Consider the following 22127-nt stretch of genomic DNA (forward strand, 5'->3'; position numbering starts at 1 on the left):
AAGAGGAATTTTGCGAAGAAGTATGTCTACTGATCAATTTACTCGAGAGGGCGAAATATTTCCAAAGTTTTCTTTTTATTCAAATAATTATTGTGAATAGTACCCATTGTTTGAAAAAAGCTAAGCTTCAAGGAAATGCACAATGGCAGCAAAATGGTGACTTAGATCAGTGAACCGGGATTTTATTTAATTGATATCCAGCCGGCAAAGGGAAAGTTCAATCGTATATATACGAAGTGTGAGAGAAAAGATCCTCTTTTTGAACTATACATATATTACCATTTCATGAAAACATAAACAATATACTGGCGGTTTATTTTCGTAATATAATAAAATAATACAAAAAATTACATAATAGTACTATAACAAGAATGTAATCATGCGATGAACGAAAAATAACTTACCAATACAGCCTTGATAATATCGTTGGAGACGAATGGTTTGGAAAAGGATTATCCAGGTAAATATTTGATGTAAAATCACCGAATCTAATAATCAGATGAGCTGATTCCTCTCTGAATTCGCACCCGTTTCATTCACACCTTGCTACCGAAATACTCAGTATCGTGAAGTCATGCCAACGATAACCCAAATGAGACTAAACCCCTTCAAAAATTTTCCTTATGCGAGAAAGGCTTGGAAATATTTTTCAAACGTTCATACTTTAAAATGGTAGGAAACACATGGTTTAAATTACTTCCAGATGCAGGAAACAATGTAAACCTGAAAAGCGCAGCTTAAAAACGGAGAAAAAACGATGGTTACCGAGCCTTCGTAAATGTCACATTATCAGAACCCTCCGGCGCCCCCTGCCGCTTCCTTGCTTCTTTTTGCCCCCATAGACTAGAGCACCACCCCACGGAGGGCGGTAGCACCCACTTTGGGAACCACTGGGTTAGAGCTCTCGGCAAGTCGAAAGATCCGAGGTTCAAGTCCCGGCCAAGAAAATATTTTTTCACTTGTGATCTGCTCGATTCCACCTTTCTCGTGTTTGTCCTTTACATGTGCTCCTACCCATATTCCTATATCTGTACCCATGCGGTAGTCCAAGGGTAGAGTATTGGACTACTGACCAGAGGGTCAGTGGTCCAATACTCTACCCTTCTCATTCTTGGGCAAGCTTCTCTGGGCATCCTCAGCTCCACCCAAGCTGTGTGACTTTTTCGGGTAATAGATTTTCCTGAAAATCCCTAACCAGCAAAGGGAAAGGAATTAGCTCCCCTACCCTGATATACGAATTTTCCTTCAGGGAGAAAAAACTTTCCTTTCCCTCACCGAAAATTTGAAATACGCGTGAGTTTCATTTGCATATGTTTTTGGTTGCTACCGCTATCTCACTTCTCCGTTTAAATTGTGCCTGTATATATATTGAATTCAGGACTTATAATTGAACACCAAAAGCTTTCCAAACCTGGTTATCTGGAATTATCTCAGCCCAACGCAAGAATATTAAATTGGAAGGAAGACAACGCCTCCCGATTCTATTTATTCTGGTATAGCTTTAGACGGAAAAGCATATTGGGTAAAAAGTCACTGTCGGCGATATCAGTGGAAAACCAGCTTTCTGTTCCAATAATTTTATCTGTGCCTGAGCTTTGAATAATGGTAGAGATAGTAACTATAATAAAATTCATTCACCCCCTGCCACGCACCCTAGCGGTGGCTTGCAGGGTACATAAATCAAAAAATAAAATAGCGAAAGGAGAAACCATGTACATAAAATTTAAAAGATTAAGTGTAGAACAGATATATTTAAGGATTTCCCAAGAACGACAAGGTATCAGTATCAGCCTTTATCCGACCGCACGAGGGAGGAAAACTATTTTGAGTCAAAAGTAGTCTGGTGTGTAATCACCCACTGCTACACACCCTAGCGGTGGCGGAACGGATTAATGGGCATACTTAACAGCGGGGAAGATTGCAAGACGATGGATGCAGATGCCAAAAGATCGTGTCAAAGGGTTTGTTTTTTATAGAATATGTTAATCTCACACTGACCTAGCTTCGCTGATCTGCCTGAAATTTGCGTTGTGATTGAGGACGTCTTCTTTTTACACGAGTAGAATTAATATAACTTTGAATTAGGAGGCGAAAAATACTTCAAATCACTTCCTTGAGATCGCGCGCTTAGCATTCAACAAGTTCATCCCCAGTAAATTTATATCAGATAGCACCTAGATGGTACAAAGCGGATGTTAGAAAGGCATTGCGACGTCAAAGGCTATGTCATACCAAAATGAAAATATTAGGGATGATATCTGCAGTAACAAAATAATGAGACCACTTATTATCACAAGATATCTAGGGCGAATGCCAAGAATGAATTTTAGAAAGCGTTTGGCGGATTCAAAAGGAAAAGGTTAGCGGAAAATTTGAAAGAGAATCCAATATTATTTTGGTCATACGTCAGAGAAGTTCAGGGAAAAGTGTCAACTTTTAATTCACTCAAAAATGATATAGGCGAAAGAGTAACCAGCAGTTTGGAAAAGGCTAAGTTACTTAATTCCTTTCAAAGCGTCTTCACCAATATCTCATCGAATTCCTCCGATAGGTTACGAAATCGTGCCGGTCAACTGATGCCCAAATTTTAAATTTCATTTGATGGAATACAACGTTTGCTGATAACTATTAAGCCAAATAAATCCTCCGGGCCCGATGAAATACTCGCTCGTATATTTAAGGATCTTGCTTCTAGAAATTTCTTCTAGAAAAAGATCTTTAAGGAGCTTGTTTCTAGAAATAACATTTAAGAAATCGCTGGTAGATCACAAGGTTCCCATAGATTGGAAAACGGCTATGGTAACACCAATATTTAAAAACGGAGACAAGGAGGAACCGAGTAATACAGACCCATTTCCCTCACATAAATTTCGTGCAAGGTTATGGAACATATAGTTGCTAGTTTGATCGTGAGACACCTTGATAAGCAGAAGTTCACAGGGCTTGCTGATTGCTTTCAGAGGAGATGTTGGGGAGAAGTAACAACCTTTCACCCTGCTCCAACGATCATTACTGAAACAATAGAGCAAAAACTGTCTTCCCATCAAATCCTCACCGGACTCGCAAGGAAGGCTATCTTCAATTAGGGAGAGGAGAAGGGAGTACGATAAGACACCTTGGAGTAACGCGTCGTTGAGCCGGCCTTGAACTACTTTAAGCATTAATTGCGATAAATTCTGACCTACTCACACTGCGACGCGTCGCAGTAAGAATGGATATCATTGTCTCAATGCCCCTTTCATTTTTGCCTTCATTGGAAGACTGAGTGCGCTGGAATAATTAGAATATTGAGATATACTTTATCAATCCACCATTTTATGCCATAATACGAATAAATGCAGGTTTAGTTTAAACTGCTATATTAATTGACTGAGCATATTTCCATAATAATTTAAAGTATGCAGAGTTAAATGATATAACCTCATTCGTTATTACAAATAATATTTTTCTACATTTTAAAGCCAAGGATAACATTTAAATCAAATGGCTTCATACAATTTTATACTCACAATAGCTTATCTATCAGAAATTACTGGAAAATATTGCTCCTGAGAAAGTAACCAATGCGTTAATAGGCCAGGAAATAGATAAATGACAGCCGATACCCAGGTGGTATCCGTAGTCACGTCAGGGTGCATAGTCAAATCACTATTCGCAGAGGTAAATCTTTTGCTAAGTTTATACTTGAACATCTTCCAAAGGATAATGGTGTTTATAACATTATGAAAAATGATTAATATGCAAAAACGGATTTATAAATAATATATTTCATTAAAATGCCAATTGACAACATCAACTTGCTCATTATAGTTATATGAAACAGATAAACATCATAATGCCAGTTAAAATAAGTGGTGGGAAATTGCATCACAGAGTTTGAAAACGTCCAACCATGTACAAATATTTTTGTAAATAGAAAGAACACCAGAGTCTTTCTAAATACAAACAGCACAGTGTCTATTCTCATGATTTCTTAAACTTGCATTCCAGAATTAAGTACATCGGTAGTTCATTCTAAAAAACCATGCAGCCTTAACTAGAATAGAGCTACAACACTGCATTGGATCTCGTTTGTAAGTACATGTCATATTCATGTATCAAATCAAAATTTCACATTGATAAATACATCACATCATAAACTTTCACATTCACCATTGACATTGGGGCAACAAAGCAGGCATACAACATTTACCATATAGTGAGGGTTCTAAGTACTTTGAAGTTGAGGGCAGTTACGGTTAATTCACATCCCTTGCACTGAGAACCATGTCATTGTCATTTCCAAAGTCAGCCTGCCTCAATCACCCAGCGTTTCATGGTCTTTACCACTGAATTAAAAAATCATCATATTAACATGTTAGTCTTATTTAACATAACCTACCTAAAGAAAAAAATTAGTCCATGTAACAAACCTTAATGGTGGTCACGAACACCAGGAGAGATTTACAACAGTAACAATATCACAAGTGTATGTATATCCCGAAAATGCTTTTTCATATCCCAAATTATTTTCACGCTGGCTCACCAAAGCACACAAAAGAATTTACACTGGGACGAACTTCCTCTTGCCACCGACCAAAACGCCCCTGTCTTCTTCGGTTACCATGGCACCGCTGCTCCTCGTCCTCTTCTTCCCGGGTAGCACCTTGTCTTTGGGCGCCGAGGCGTCTGCCGCAGGCGGGGTGACCTGCGGCCGCGCCGGCGGGGAGGCCGGTGGTGACGGCCGCGGGGAGGGCGCACCCTGCTCCGCCCCCAACGCCGGCGGGGTCGACGGCGGCGGCGGCTGTGGTGCGGGTGGAGGAGTGACGGATGGAGGGACGTCTTCGCCCACCTCCCCTCGCTCTCCCTCAGGCCTACCCTTCGCGCACCTCGCCTTCTCCATCGCCCTCGCCTCCGCCAGCTTCTGCAGGAGCGCTCCTCCCAGGACGGGGATAGGGATCGGGATGGGCACGGGAATGGGCAGGACGATGGGGTATGGGACGAGCATGGTGACGGGCGGGAGGAACGAGGGGGGTGGGAGAGGCGGAACCCTCGGTGGTGGCGGGTGTGGGGGGTGCTGTGGCTGCCTGGGCGGGCCCTGAGGAGAGGCCTGTGGGGGTGGGGGGAGGACGTGGGCCGGGATGGCTTCCGAGGGGGGGCGCATAAACCGGGAGAAGTGCGCCTCCGGAAGGGGGGGCAAGAGGTGCAGGGGAACGTGTGGGGAGGAGAGGTGGGGGGAGGAGAGGTGGTGGGGGGCCAGGTGGGGAGGAAGGAACGGGGGCGGGGGTAAGGGCGGGACGAGCCCGGGGGGTGGCGTGTGGTGGTGACGGGGAGGAAGCGGTGGCGTCTTTCGGTGGAGCTGCATCATCGGGGGTGGCGGAGGCGGTGGCTGGGGGATTACGGGGGGCGGGCGGAGCTGAGGGGGATAGGGCCCCGGGAGGGTCACCGGGGGATTTACCGCCAACCCCGTGGACACGTCCTTGGACTTCCTCCTCCTCTTCTTCCTCCTCCGCTCCTTCGCCGGGGACGCGTTCTCGTCGACGCCGTCGAAACGCTGCTGGGGGGCTGGTGGAAGGCGCGAGGTCCGCGGGGGTGGAGGGGCCAGTGGCGGCGGGGGCTCTATGGGCCCGTCATCCATCTCCTCTTCCGACCGCTCGCCGTCCTCGGCCGCTATCGATGACTCGCCCACCTTACGGACTCCCTCTTCCTCCGGGTCCTCCTCTTCGTGGCTCTCGGGTGAACCGTCCCCGCCCGCTCCGTCGATCCTCTCGCAGCAGTCCCTCAGCCAGAGGTCGGGGGTGATAATGAGGGGCGGCCCGCCACCCGACGTGCTCCCCTGCACCATGCCAGACGCCTCCGCCTTCAGCTGGGCAAGGTGCGCCTGAGTCTCCTTGCAGAATATGTTCATCTTATATTGGTTGAGGCATTTGTCACTAAAAATAGAGAGTTAGTCCCATGTCATCATCATCATTACAAGTAGTCTAAAGCTGCGGTCACCAAACTGCGGTCGACAAAACCAATTGTGGCTCACTTCAATTCTTATATCCGTTCAGCATGCACATTCTCTTTCCCCGCCTAACTCACTAGCCAATTATTCTCCCCTCAATCGCCAGTCTTCTACATTACGGAACAAATCAAATTAACCTACATCAACATTACTTGCTCCCATTAGGATTTCACGCAACAACCACGTCACCCACCTCACCATGCCTTTAAATTTGTTTTCCTTTCCGTCAATTTTAATTTTTAACCCTTCTCCAATGACCCTCTCTTCTACCCCACTATGTCCAGTAATTTTTCGTTAAATTTCCATTCCTTTCCATCCATTTTACCGTCTCCATCCTTCTCCACGCCCACATTTCAAAAGCCTACAATCTACGCCGATCAACTTGCCTCAAAAACCAATTTTCCCCGCCGCACAATACTACGCTCCACATAAAAGTTTTTACGAGTATTTTCTTAACATCCTTACCCAGCTTCCCTATCATCAACTACCCTCCTTGTGAAGGCTTCTTGTCTTACGCAATTCTTCTTCTGGTATCTTCTTGGCTTCCAACACTTCCTACATCGGTAAATATAACCACCTGCTTTGATTTTCGTGACTTTAGGACTTGCAAGGGTACTATGCAAAACAAATTTATTCCGATTTAAATGTTTGAATTGGTCTTCCTCTTTATCGAACACATCATTTAGATCGATTTACATCCCATACCTACCACGCTAATTTTCGGAACGCGCACTACAATGATCGTATTCCTTTGGGTGAATGGCAAACTAAATCGTGATTATCCAAAAATCTAACTAATTTCATAAATTATTCGGCTAATGCCCCATCTCTAGCTCTTCCCATGCCTTATTTGATAATGGGCAATACTGTCACCCTCCTGCCTAACACTTTCCGATCCACTAACCGTGCGCAAACGCGGATTCCTAGCCACTCTTTAACATATAAATCCACTGTGCATTCTTTCTATCTCTGCTGAATCTTCTCTCAATCGGCCAATAATATTCCTGTCTTATACTTGATGGTGTGCACAGATTTTTTCTTTTTACTTCCTGAAAGTGCTTTCACTTTCCTTCAAAGTGCCATTTTTCTATAAACACTCCATATCCGTAAACTCCTCCTTCCACCAGGTTTCTTGCGCCTTTGAGTGTCATGCCTTTGTTTATATAATTTATCCCTCTGTGTTTTCTTCTCCACAGTTCTGAGTTTATACTCTTCCATTTCCTTTTCTCGTCTACCTTCCTAATCATCTCTTTTGTAATTCATTGATTCCTATACCTATTCACTGTTTTTATTATTTCGTTTGCGGCTTACCGTACCCGTTATCTTATTACTAACAATTTTGTTACAAACACACAATATGTAATGATTTGCCATAATTAAACACTTGCAATTATCATTCCATATTTATTGACTTTATCTTTGATAACCATTATTTTGTAAATTTTGTAGCTTTTTTATAAAAATTCCGCGCCAGTAGTGCGCAATATCCAAGACTATGATTTTAGCGAACCGTGATACCCGAATGAGCGGCAATCGACGGTCGAGAAACCTTTGGTGTTAGGCTTTGGACTGTTCCATTAAAATTAGTACACATGAATGGGTCTTTGAAGCATTAAAACATCACGAAAACACGCTTTGTTTCATACCATTTCAATTTCCGTCTCCTCATACTATTAACTTTTTTTCGACCCATTTAAATATCATTTTTCCTTCCTCTTTCCGTATAATTTCATTCATATCCTCGCGAATCACACCCTTCAACTTTCCACCGTTTTTCGATATCTCCACCGTTCGCTTTTCCTATCTTCTTTCGATTTCCCCGGCAATATTCTTTCCCCGACCATATTTAATGATTCTTCATTGTGCTTATCTCTATCCAACATATTTCTTCGATCATTGCCCATTTCCCCGAAGCCTCCAAATAAACCATAACCTCCCTCCCTGAAGAGCAGGTTTTCGAGCCATGTACCTAACATTACTCTTCATATAAAAGTTTTCTCTACCCTCTCTTTCCGTACTTCCTCGTGAGCCCTTTCAACTCATGCAAGAGTAAGGAGATCAAAAAGCAATGAACACAATACTGATCGATGAGGCAGTCAGAGTATCAGTTATAAATTATTATTAAATTTTATTTTACCAAGTGACTCAATACGTATTGGATTTAAATATATATTGTATGTAAATTTTGGATTTATTTACCAGAGTCTCATAAGTTTCTTTTCAACGCAAAATTATCAGAGTTTATGGGTTTGTAGGAGTGAAGTAAATAATTGTCATTTAAACTCAATGTCACCGATTATAATTCAACCCACCTGCAAAACTGCAATTGAGTTTCTCCATCTTGAAAGTCAACATACGCCACAGTATGTCTTACATGTCTGCACCAGTCACACGCTTTACTTCTTTTGAAAGATGCTCGACGACACTGCGTAAAACACACCTGAAAGTAGGCACAAGAAGAGTCTATAAAAAAAATGAAGATTTTTTTAAGACAAAAGCCCATTTCGCCATTTATCTTTAATTATAACTGAATTTTGTCGGATTGGTAATTACTGAAACGCGCACTTCACTTTTCGTCGTGCCGTTGAAAATCAAAAATAACCTTTTTGAACACAATTATTTATTCTCAGATACATAATCGTAGAAAACATAATTTATATAGATTGTAATTCTGGGAAAAAATTACCCAATGAATCAATGCAAATTAATAACCAGTCACTCGGAAAGAGGAGAAATATAGAAATAATCGAATTTCAATGGAAAATTAAGTAAGAAAATTTCATGGTGTAGACATCTGATGATACAATATTACCCATGTACGTTACCCTGTATTAGCCATGGGCGTTGGTCAGTTTGGCCATATCAGACCATTGTTTGAGATACGTAATTGGGTTACCTGCAATTCAGGTAAAAAGTATCCATGCTCACAAAACGCCGTTTTTCAACGATGGACCAATGGCTCACTAATTTTTTACCACAAAGCCTTGAACGTCATCAGCATTTCAATCTTAAGATTGATTTACTACATTCCTCCATTTTTCTCTATTTTGTGTTGCTTCTCCTCAGCCCCTGGCATATTTTCTAATTAACTTCCTTCTTAATTTGTCCGATGTACTAAACCTTTCGCCTTCCTCTCATGATCTTCCCTCCAATTGTTCTTAGTAGTAGTTTTTAGGGGAGGCGACCGACAGCTAAGGTCATTTGCGTCATTGGGGATGGACAGGAAAGGATGAAGGGTGGAGAGAAACCCGGCGTCGGCATTAGCCTACTCTTAACGAAAGGCGCCAAGGGGTCCGTAGCTTAACGTCCCATCCGACGGACGGCGTACTCACTCAAAGTGCCCTCCACAAGCACCTCGAGTAGGGATCGAGATACCTCTGAAAACTATTCAATACCGCCGGAATTTGAACCCGGGCCCTCTGGGTTGGAAGCCAGTACAATAGCCGCCGCTCCATCTCGATCCCCTACTGAGAAGAGCAGAAGAGGATAGGACTATATACGGCAAAGAAGAAAAAGATGGATTGGACACACATTAAGGCGCAATGGATTGATTTGGAATATAATAGAAGGAAAATTGAAAGGAAAATTCCATGAGGAAGACCAAGAGACATGTACATAGGACAAATTAAGAACGTAAAGCAGAGAAGGTATCAAGGATTGAGGGCATTGACATTAAACAGAATAGAATGAAGGGCTGCAGTAAACCAATCCTAGGATTGAAATACTGATGATGATGATGACCGTACTATTACTCGAGTAAGGATCGAGATACCTCTGAGAAATATTCAACTCCGCCGGGATTTGAACCCACGCCCTCAGGGTGGGAAGCAAGTACGTTAGCCCTCGCACCATCTCGATCCCCTCCAATTTTTCTTTTTATTATGTTTTTCACAAATCCATTGTGCCTCCAAGTGCGTCCAATCCATCCATTTCTTCTTTGCCTTCGGTTTCTTTCCATATAGAGTTCTCTTCTTTTCTGTTCTTCTCTGTACTTCCTCGTGCTTCACTTTGTCAATTTAATATTCAGCACTCTCCTCCATAACCTTGTTTCATTCAAGGCTTCTATTATTTGCTTGTTCACTTTCCTAATGTTCCGCATCTCTAATTGCTAGAGTGCCATGCTCCATACGAACGTTTTCACGAACTCTTCCCTTGTTTGCAAACTCAGGTCCTTTGAACATAGTAGTTGCCTCTTTTTAGCTTGGGCTATTCTCCGCCCGATATAGGTTGAACTTCCCAATTCCAAGTTTTGCTGCCATTCGGGTGCATGTAGCACCCGAATGGCAGCAAAAGCACCCATTCCACTTACTCTATTTTCACTCCGCGAATGGTGATATGTCTTCAGCCTCCCTCCTCCAAAAACAAGGATTTTAGTTGTCTTCTTGAAGATACTCATATTATCTTCGCGAGGGAAATGGTCAATGGTAATCGGAGTTGCTTGCAGGTCCTCTCCATTTCTGCAACTACTGCGACGTCATCTGCGAACCGGGGCTTGTTCATTTCTTTGCCATTCAACTTGGCTCCTTTGATGCCCGATTCATGTGTTTTTTCATTAACTACTTTTCTCATTTTCGCTTTTATTTTCCTTCTGCTTTCCATTTGGTGTTCCCTGATTCTTATATAGGTGATGGTTTATTCTTATATCGATGTAGTCTATTCAAAGCGCTTATAATATATTTTGAACATCTTGTTCCATTTAACGTTGTCGAAGGCCTTCTCCGAGTCCATGAATGCCACATAATGCCTTGCTTACTTACGATGGGTATCAATTTCCCTGCCAGTATCCTCAAGTTGAATATTGCCTCTTTTGTTCCTAGGCTTTCTCTAGGGGTGGAGAGGGTATTATTGGAAGAAATCCAATGGAGGCATAAACGGCGTATTATGAGTATTTTGATTGGCAATGGTATGTTGAAGATCATGAATAAATGACTAAGACTATATCGAGGGGAGAATGTTTGGCAAGCGAGGAAAAGGTTGAAATAGGGTAGGCAAGTTGGACGAAATGATGGGAGGAAGTAAGTGAAATTGAAGAAGGGTCTATTGCACTGTAGGGTGTCGGGTTGTATTTTAAGGCAAAGCCAGGAAATGCAAATAAATATAAATTAATTTAGCGTGTGTTCTTTCAAAACCTACCTTAAATGGTAGACTACTTAAAAGTAATAATACCATAATTAAGAGATAGTAAAGTAGAAGGAGTCGCTAAAAAGTTACAAAATTTTGAAGGGGTCGATTGACAAAGAAGTCAGGGTGCCCGTGCGTTCACTGATTTTCGGGGTATCAGTATTTTCAGGGAATTTAAAGGGAATAATAGAAGGGAAGAAAGGATGTGGGAGAAAGAGTTATACATGTATGATGTTGGACAGGATTACGATTGGGAGAAAATACGAAGAAATGAAAATAATGGCCATAGACAGGAAGATATGGAGGTCAACCATGAGTGAAACTGCCACAAGGCTCAACATTAATTGATTAGAATTTTCAGAGAAACCGAGGGCGGTACAGGGAAAGGACGTCTTCCCGACCCTGACTGCATGAATTTCAATCAAGCGTGTTGTGGGAGGGCTTTAGTGTCAGGCCGGCTCAATCCTCAATTATTAAACTGAACGTTGGTGTCCCCATGTGCCATGGGTTGAGAGACATGGTGTCCCACAGCCATGAGCACCGCCTCTGGGTTCACAACGCCCCCCCCTCCCCGCCAACCACCTCTCAACCCAAGGGTAGTGGTGGTAGCACCTCACTCACCTCCGAGCAGAATGCTTTGGTGGTCGTCGAGGTCACCGAGGAAGATCCTCCGTTGCGTACGGAGAGCGTGGTCGTGGTCGAGGGTGCCGTGATGGGGAGGTTCCCGGCGGGCCGGCCGCACCAGGAGCAGAGGAGGGGCGGGGGCGCCTCCGTCGCCGCCACGACGCCCGGCGACTGCGGGGAGCCCGATGACGACGAGGCGTACTTGGCGTCCGCAAGGTTTGGGGACGAGATGGAGCGGCCCGCGTCCTCGAGGCACCCACCACCGACCGCCGTCACTGGATGGAAGGGAAAATGATATGAGATTTATGTCCATCGAATGAAACGGAGCTGACAAATTTTCATCACTCTTAAGTAACAATATTTTCCTGAAACATCTTGGAAAGATATGTCGTATACGTATTGACGATATGCGTAATACATAAATGAAACAATAAATCACGTGCCATTTGGTCGAAAAAATGGAATCAACAGCTAAGATACAGCTAGAGACAAGACTCTATGAAAACATTGCACGTATGATAAACATAAAAACTTTAACAGCTGATATTTGGCTAAATTATATTCACATGGGTAACTACTATGATATCCGGCAGAAGATAAGGTACATGCGATTGATCAGTAATACAATTTTGTGTAAAGCTTTAACATAGGTTTTTAATGTAAAGTAAAAATTAAATATGAAATAAAATTAAGGATGATAATAAGTCAACGAAAAAAAATGAGGCAATAGGTCAGGGATGGCGAACCTTTCGGCGATTGAGTGCCAAAGTCTATGCATGTACGATAATAAGAGATTTGATACTTGACTCGCGTGCCAACCCAACGAGTGATCACCGTGGAATTGCCCGAAGCACCCTCCCTGCTCTGCGTACCCCTTAGGACACGCTTGCTATAAGTTCGCCACCCCCGCGGTAGGTGTTTTTTACTTCTATGTGGTACCCTGCAACCCACCACTAGAGTGCGTGGCAGGTGGTGATTCAACACCAGGCAACAAAAATTAAGTTTTTCTACATTTTTTATTACAATAAATATTTTTTAAATATTTCATATAATGTATATTATAACTACAGGTACATACACTACGGTATCTGAGTAAAATATTTTTTCTACGCATATAAGAGGAACTAATAGCTACAAGTAGGGCAATAACTAGGATAATGATATGGTCAATTCTTCTTTTGCGAGGATTTCTGTAGCATAAAATTGATAATGAAAACGATTATTAATATTTTTTAATGTATCAGATTTAGGGATTCAAATTATTTTGAAGAAGAATTAGATAATTTTCCAATGATGTGAGTGAAATCTCCCAGGTCAGCTGCCGACGTTTCGATTGTACTCTTCAACCTCAAGGCGAGTGAGCCATCAAAACGTCTCCAGATTGAATGTCTGCCCTGATGGAAGAACCACAGCTTTTACTTTGGTTGTACGCGTCTTGATAGCAAGAGATTTTAACACCAATTTTCATATACCTAGGAGTTGAAGTTTTCTAGTTCATTAAATTGAGTGTGGCCCTTGGAAGCTTACTTCGATGCTATAGTGTCAATATTTTCATTTTTGTAACGCATGAAGAATCCACGTGCCATGTTCGAGAAAAAATTCTGTATCTAAATTCTACATCTCACTCTGCCAACGCCCAAGAGGGAGTGGGAGAAGTTTGTTAAGACACAAACTTCTAATTAACTTAAATATCTATCTACGAAATTCGGGAAATATGAAGTTCTTGTTAATTGAGTAGTATATGGCGTTGAGGGTATTTTGATGAAAATTCTTTATAGAGTTTTAAGATGTTGTATTAATGGCGAATCGTGCAGGAGAAAACCTATACATGCGTGGCCTCTTGCTTTTATTTTATACGAATTTTCTAATCAGCTTACATTGCGTGGGGCGTAAACGATTCCCGACGAGTCAAAAGGTACCTTGAGTGTCCCGTGTCCTTCCAGAATTCCCAGTCTCTCAAATTGATTGTGAGTTTTCTTTCCTAGTTCCTCCAAAAACTCCATCAGACATTTTTTCGTGACTCATATTTTGGACATTTATAACTTACAATGCTTGAATGTTATTTTATCACGTTTAAAACATTCTCCGATGGGTATGAAATATAACCTCATATCATAGACATATGTTAAATATGACGAAACAACTCCTCTACTTTTTCATTACATTCGGATACAGTATGCCGAAACAAGTTTTTTACGGTGGTAGGTTTATGATTAGCAATTTTTTTATGATTAATACACTATATATTTCATTGTCAATTGGAAATCAGCAGCTTGCAAATTACCTAGGTCCTTGAGGCACCTACCAATTTAATTACTACTCCTGAAAGTAGGTACGTGTAATGAAATGATGAAGGGATTGAATTTTGGAACCGCTATACCCCCCAGAGAAGCACTTATTCAGCGTCGTTTCAAGGTACAGGATTATGGCTTCCGAAACGCGCATCACGACGCCCACGTATATGTGATCTTCGAGAAAACGGTGGTCACGAAAAGCGTTTTTTTAAACTTATTTACTAACTTGACGATTTCCTAGCAATAATTTTCTACTTTATATCATCCTTTCTGGCGGTTTTTAATTTCGCACTATTTTTACAATATTTCAGCGAAAAATGAACACTGCAGGCTATTTGCGAACTCATTGATTCGTCAATTATTTACAGGTCTAGTCTGGGCTAAGCAACAGGAATGGGAACTCCATAGGGAAGAAAACGACTTAATGATTGGGAGAAATGCAAAAGTAGGATCTCATTAATTTTCTATTGAATAAACGCAATTCAGTCATTGAGTCTCAAATAAGCTGACCGCATTCTTGTAATTTAGAAGACCTACAGAGAGGCTGCATAAATTCCACGATGTGTCCATGATTTTACAACTTTGATTATTTCCATCATTTATGTGGTGACAGATACATCGAAGGTACGACGGAAAAAGATCAATGCAGAGTAAAATTAGGCTTTTTATGTAAACGATATTTTAATAACGCGAAAAAGGTAGGTAGAAGCATGTTGTAATCAAGCGAACGACAACACCAGACGCATCTGAGCATAATGTATAGTATATCCAGTCTACATTTACATTATTATTTTTATCAGTAATCTACCGGTTAAGGTAGATTTTTGATGGACACCAGCGGCCGAAGGGTACAGAGACAATTGCCTAGCCTCTCCTAACATAACACAACCCACCCCTACAATAAGCCCACCTTCAGTTCTGCATACTTCCTTCCTCCCCCCTTTCCGTCCAAAATCTCTACCATATTCCTAGCCCTTCCTCGTTTGCCCAACATTCTCCCCTCTATCACAGTCTTCAACATCCCATCGCCAATCAATATGCTCCGCGTCTATCTTTCCTTCCTCATTTGAATTCATCCCAACAATGCCCTCTATACTCTCCCACCATATTTAGCACTTCCTCGCATGTTTCCCTTCGGTCCATTTTACCTATTCCATCCTTTTCCAACCGACATTTCAAAAGCCTCCAACCTACGCCTAAAATCCTGCTTCAAATCAATTACCATGTTTCCGCACGGAACAAAACTACGCTTCATATTAAGGTTTTGACGCTATGGATAAAATAAAAGCAAATATTTCAAGTCATATTGAACGACCAATTTTACACTTAATTGGGCCCAAATTTGACGCATTACTCCATAAGATTGGACACGTCTGCTACCGTGGAAATTCCTTAAAATTGGTATCCATCGATTTCTTCCACAAATTACCCTCGAAAAGCCGCAGGTGGAACGCTTCTCATTCCTCTGTCAAAGATGGAGAATTAAGTCTGAAACTGATGGTGGTCGGTTTGCGGTGTGACTCCATTGCTTATAATGAAAACATTAAGAAAAAAATTCAACCGTCAGTTATCCTTTTGAATAGATTTTAACGCCCAATCGTCATTTTTCAAAGGAGACCCGCAGACTTAATTGGTATCTAAAAGTGAAATTGCGACATGTCTCGGAAATGACGCCGAGACATTGTCGGGGGATTATTAAGGAAGTACGTACATGAACGTGAATCCGTAATTTTCATTCGTTTGGTTAACAATCTGAAAAAAACGAAAAGTTTGCGGAGCATTATCATCGGGCTTCTATTTTAACCGAGCCGTAACGACCAATTATTCTGCTGCGGCTTTTAGACAATCCTCGCGTGAAAATCATCGAGAAACAACCCCACTAAGTGGAGGCACAAGCACACCTCTCACCGCGAATGAACACGGCACACCCCCCACACCCCTCCCTCGAACCTCACCGCGTTTAAATGTGGGCCGGGTGCTTGCACGCCCATCATCGGCCGTGACAAAAGCAGAACACCCGGTAGCCGAGAGCCTTCTCGGAATCGAGTCAATTAAGACGACGAGAGGTGGGGGGAGGGGATAGGGCGAAGGAGATGGTGCCGGACGGTGACCGGCCCATTGTCGGGAGTTCCAGGAAAGGCAGATGTGGGGGGAGGAGGATGGGAGCGGAGAAGAAGCAACCCGCAATGAAAGGGAACGAAGGGAGGAGGAAGGAGCAAATGTGTGGGCGGGAATGAGGGGGCGGGTGGGAAGATAAGAAATGAGATTGGGAGGGGGGGTGAGAAAGAGAGAGGAGGGGCGGGGCGATGCAAATGGCGAAGGGGAGGGAGGCGAAGGGGATGCACCGAGGGAGGTATTCTGGCCGACGGCGTATTTGTTCGGAATTTCTTCTGGGAGACGACCGTCATGACTCAACTCACGGTGTGGTGACAAACATTTACTATCCCTATTTTTCCGGAGTGACGGGGGAAGATTGAGGAGGAAGATCGTCGCCGAAGCAAAACAAGCGAGGGGCGAGGAGGGATACGTGCATGCACCCTTTAAATCCCTCCCCCTTTGCTCGCCTTTCCCAGTGAGTCACGGAGGGAAGGAGATGTTTACCATACGCAAGGCTTCATCTTCAATTCATTTTTATTACTCGAGTTCGTTTGCCATTTGGCCGGCACCTCAAAAGTCGTGGACGTAAACTGATTATGAAATATTATTGCCCAACGTGGAACATATCGCGTCCAAATTGCTTGCAGTAAAGGGAAACTTTGTTGTTCCACATAATAATTGTGGGGAGTAACAGCATTTCGCTTTCTCACCGCGAAAGAACTTGGAGATAAATCCTGCCCTAAATCGCATTTTTCTTACGTTTCTATTTACTGTCTTTCATGAAGACAAAATGGCGGGCCAAATTTCACAGAAAATATGCTGGTTGGCAAAGGATTCTTCTACTTTCATTGACGCATTTTTTTTTACTTCTTTCAATTTACTATAGCAAACGTAGAGTATCCATCTACGAGACAACCAGAATAATCAATACGTGAAAATCACCAGTATTTAAACGGATATATTGGTATTGAGACCTTGTTGATTGCATTCTAACGGCGAATTTTACCCATGAAAGTGTTCTGAGAACTATGTCTATTCCAGCAAATGAGGAGTTTTTTAGATTCGAATATCCTCCTTTCACGGGGCGAAAAAAATCGATGAGTTGCTCACAGCGCCTCTGCCAATGGGAAGGAAGCGAGAGGTCGGACTCTAGGCAGCCATTCCCCCACTGTAAATTTTCTATGCACGCCATTGTGAGACATCTAGCGTACGCAAAGTCACATAGACGCTACATATTGAATTCCGTTTTAGTATCATATTATTATTATGTCATGTAGCGTATATCAAATTACCAAGAATACAAAAGACTGTTCGGAAGAAATTTTATATAAGTTATGCCCCGAAGAGATTGATATTTTCCAATATTACTTTCATTATGTAACCTTAAATTCAGTGCGTTATAGGTTTTCTCTAATTATCATGCTTTTTCTTCATATCTCATGAGGTACCTAAAACAATGCACCGCCGAGAAAAAACTGCAGTAATTTAATTAATTTTATGGTAAAATCATTTCGGGAAAGAAAGGAGTAAAAGGAATTTAGGAGTACGTCGTTGATGTGATGCACACAGACAGATGAAAACATACAATCTTTTACCAAAATGGCCAAGGGGGCATCGGGGTCCACTCAAAGTTATTGAATATTCGGTCCTAAATACGTCATATCTATTGACCGAGACATAGACATTTGAAGCAAGCTAATGAAAAAACATATCCAGCAAAGTGCTTAGTTAAATTAGTATTGCTGCTAATTTGCTCTTCAACATGGCCAAGGTATACTGTGACCTGTTCCCCATAGGAAGGGTCACCTTAGACAGAAAAGAAGGTAAAGTCTAAGCAAAATAAAACTTGAAGAGGCGTCCGCATATTTAAATATAAGAGCAAACAATAAAGGAGGTTAAAAATACTTAAATTTGATCATCTTTAAATCCAAATAAATTAACTTTTGAAAAACAGCATACAGCAAGAATAATTATTTTTAACACAGCTATTAAAAAACATTATTAATAACTCGTTAGCACATCGTAAGCATCCGACCTATATGCTTAAATAATGGACCAAAAAAGCATCACAGCCCCCGGGATAAAATTGAACATAGTATATCAGAATCATAAACGGATAAACCAATTATTTTTTCCGTTGTCCGTCATTATTCGGTCGGGCTCTCTATGGGAGATAGCATTTCAGGAGTCTTGCATACTAAGGCTTCTCTATATGGGCAAATAATAAAAAAATGATAGATCGCATCCTCTAAAACAACAAGGGACACATTGACGAGCTACATCATATACATTCCCGTTTCATAAAAACAAAGGGATCTCTTCGGTGTCAACGTTCCCTGTCGGAATCCCCTGGTTTGAAGCAACTGTTTCGTCTCGTTAATTCTCCTAACAAATGAAAAATGAAAACTTGGAAAGATGATGGACACAATACACTCTATATTAGACACCATAAAAAAGTAGTTCAATCGAAGTGGAAAAATGGAATGCATTCACATCCATCAAATTCCAAAATATAACAGAAAATTATGATAGCAAATTTTACCCACACGAATCTACAGAATACATTGGCAGTGTCCATTTCTGCATCAAAACGAAGATGATTCATGAGGAGTTTATGGCAATGATAAAACAAGAAGGGAAGGGAAACCAGTCGAATTGGATTAGTAGAGAGGGACAGGGTGGGAAATAAAACGACGGAAAGATGGGGATGCGAAAGGTAACCAATGATGAGTAAATTCACACCAGAACCGCAGTAAATCTATGTCCTTGCTGCCGCAACTTCTTATTGACAGGCAAATAGCATACGTGTAGTTATTTTGCAGCTCTAAATATTTTCTGGAGGCAAGATGAACAAATGAATAGAATACTGAATGAAATAAAATCCATTTCATTTACCACACGACAATTCGAGGCCCGCTGTAGACTGACATCTGTTGGTTAACAATCAAACACTCGGGATTTCGTTTTACATCCGTCTGGGAATCGTCCGAACATAAGCTTGGTTTAATTATCCAGCGGCTCCGTTGATTTTGGTTGAAAATAGCCAAATACCCAGTCCGGGATCCGCAACTCATGACATGTCATCGCATCATTAGATGTTTGAAGTGTTCGTGGACACGAATTTCATGAGTTCATACCCTGTCGTTACTCTTCACCACGCAGGACAGAAAATTCAAATAAAACAATAATTACAAGTCATAGATACAGTTTGAGGAGGGGTTGAGAGGTAATAAGTAATGACCTGAAGAAAGTAAAACAAGTACGAAACTTGAAAGATTATACACATTTCGCCATTTCCAAATCCCAATAATTTCATTAAAAAAGGTGGCTTATGGGCATTCATGCAACACTGCTTGCATCTCCCACATCACCAATGCGCGTGTACTCAAATGGCGATTGCGAGTGGATCGCATCGGTGGAGTTGTCGAGGGCCATCGCTTCTCCACGCAGGAACTTTCGAAACAGTACATAAAAATCAAGCGAAACCACCGAACTCAATTTTATAGTTCGTTTGGTAGGCGAGGATAGAGTTCAATTCCAACTTAACTCTATGGCTTTTGAAATGTACTCATAGGGGGGGGGGGGGGAGAGTAAGAAGTAGTTCTCTTCCCTGTGCCACCTTCGGCTTCCCTGAAAGTTCTGGTAAGCAGAAGATCGCACAGATTCTACAGTGAAGTATCAGAGTGTGAACCCGGGACCTTTCAGTGTGTAGCTAAACGTTCAGTAGCCGCCCGCCGAAATTATATGTGCATGACGATCATGCATGTGGCTATTCGTGGCCATAAGGGATGAGAAATAGAACAAAAATATATATTTAAATCGGAAGCGAGACGCTCCACGTAATTGACTTCTCTTTTCAAGAAATTTGACTTCTGACTTCCTCGCCAATTCCTCTCCTTCCCGTGGCTCTCTCCCATCTTACCCCACCCTAGGAAAAAGCCTCCTCAAAATATCACCTCCTCTTGACCCGCAACCGATCCGACTTAACCCCCCTCCAACTCCCTTACCTCGAAAACAGACAAACACCCCCCCCCCCAACAATCCTCCCAACTGTTCCTCTTCCTCCAACTCCTTCCCGCCCACCCACCCGCACTCCTTCCCTCATCCCGCACCTCTTCTCGCCTCCCCTCGTCCACGGGAAACCCCCTTGGCCACCCACCCACACCTCCGAAACCCTCTCTCAACCGCCCACACCCCTCCGATTGCGCCATCGCCCCACCCCACCCACCGGGAACTCAAACGCGCGGCCGCCGATGCTCCTTCGCCACCGAGAGGAGCGTAATCAAATTATCGTCTTTCCCTTTTTCGCTTAATTAAAAAAGCGAGGCAAATAAAGCGGGTGTTTGGTTGCCCGGGATTGGTGGGTGGTGGGGGGAGCGAAGGTAGCAGCGGAGACATCCAAGCAAATTGGGAGAGGGGTGGGGAGGGAGAAAAATTGAAGGAAACCCGATCAATGAATGGCTTACGCTTCCGATTTTTTTAAGAGACGTTAATTTTGTTTTTTTGGAAATATATATATTTTAAAGTAAAAAGGGTGAATTCCCTCCCCCCCCACTCACCCCCTGCTACCGAGGAAGAGAACGTTATGAGACCGTGAGACTACGACGGTGGAAGAGTGATTAGAGGCAATTTCATCCTCCTCCTTGGTTTTTTATACAACCCCCATTCTTTCCTCCCTTCCCCACCCCTTCTCCCTTCCGAACGCCGCCGTTCCAACATAATTCGATAAATAAATAAACCCTATGAATAGAGAGGTAAATTAATTATTTCTCCCACTTCCCCTCCCAACTCACCTCCTCTCTCCCTCCCGCCCTCCCCCCTTACCCTCCCGAGTTGTTCTCGTTTCGGGCAGTAATTAAAGATGGCGGAGGGAACGTGAAATAGGAGGAGGGTGAACTTCAAGAACTAATGATGCCGAATACAGCCTCTGTGTAATGAACACCCTTCGCCATCCCTCCTCCCCCTTTCCCCTCTGCCACTCCCTCCCCCATCCCACCGATCCCTCTCGACCCCTCTCCCTCCCCGATATTCCGTCCCTCGAAGCCGCCGCACCCCGATATCCCTCTCCACCCCCTTTAACCCCTCTTCACCCCACCTACCCTTCCTCCATCCTTCGCCTCCCTGCCACCCCCCCACCGCCGTCATCCGCCCGCCACCCGGTGCTGATTCCTCATTAAAAACGTGAAATATGAAAATGGGGCATATTTTTCGCGGCCTTTCTTTATTTTTTATTTAATGCTTACTTTTACGTCGGCCCGACGATCGGATGTCAATCTCTCAAAACCCCGTACACCATCCTCCCCGTCGCTCTCACCCCTTCCTCCCCCCCCCCCCCGCCCACTGACGCCTCCTCTCCGACCCTCCTTCCCTTCCCGATAAAACTCCTCCTCCGCGCTCTCCCTCCCTCTCCTCTTCCTACTCCATCGCTTCCTTTCGAAAATGCTTCCTTTAACCCTCACCTCCATCCCCCGCCTCCAGATCCTCCGTTTACTCCTCGCTCCGTAATCTTCGCCATTCCGCCCCCGGCCCACCCCTTCCCTCTCCCGCGCGACCCCTCTCCCCACAGCCGCCCGCCCCCGCCACAACACCCTACCGCGCCCACTGATGGAACACTGCCCTTGCACACCCTCCCACGCACAAAGCAACCCGGCCGCGGCAACCGAAACCCACACTCCACAGCCCCCCAGGGTCGGTTTTGTTGGGCGAGGGTGGAGCTCTCGCCGCCATACCGAGCATCGAGACGTGTGAAGATCGCCACACTATCAGGACGGGAGGGGTAAGGTGACGGACGGGGCGTGTCCCTCGCCGCCTGCGGTTTCCCCGGAATTGAACTCGGAACCCTCCGCTCAGTGTTACGGGTCTACTCACTAGACTGCCCTGGGAGAAGTTTCAAAAGTCTGCCCACCCGTCCCTCATCCATGCTCTCCGCCTTGACCCAGACGGTAGCGATGTGACGCCCGAGTCAAGTTATTAGGATGCGTATGCAGTAATAAAAAAGAGGAAAG

At 43.3% G+C, this 22127-nt stretch overlaps 1 protein-coding gene across 1 annotated transcript in view; it reads right to left on the bottom strand.

Moving 5' to 3' along the window:
* Positions 1 to 3791: 3791 nt before the first annotated feature.
* The window catches only part of Sobp (Sine oculis-binding protein), a 148900-nt gene continuing 130564 nt past the window's right edge, over positions 3792 to 22127 (bottom strand). Inside the window, exons 3-5 of the mRNA XM_071596106.1 lie at positions 11729 to 12006; positions 8299 to 8426; positions 3792 to 5912 (exon numbers count right to left, since the gene is read on the bottom strand). Coding sequence (XP_071452207.1) covers positions 4544 to 5912; positions 8299 to 8426; positions 11729 to 12006 — 1775 coding nt within the window. The 3' untranslated portion in view covers positions 3792 to 4543. The remainder of the gene's footprint in view (positions 5913 to 8298; positions 8427 to 11728; positions 12007 to 22127) is intronic.

The sequence above is a fragment of the Hetaerina americana genome, unplaced genomic scaffold (assembly GCF_022747635.1).
Source record: "Hetaerina americana unplaced genomic scaffold, ioHetAmer1.1.p SCAF_1, whole genome shotgun sequence".
Taxonomy (NCBI): domain Eukaryota; kingdom Metazoa; phylum Arthropoda; class Insecta; order Odonata; family Calopterygidae; genus Hetaerina; species Hetaerina americana.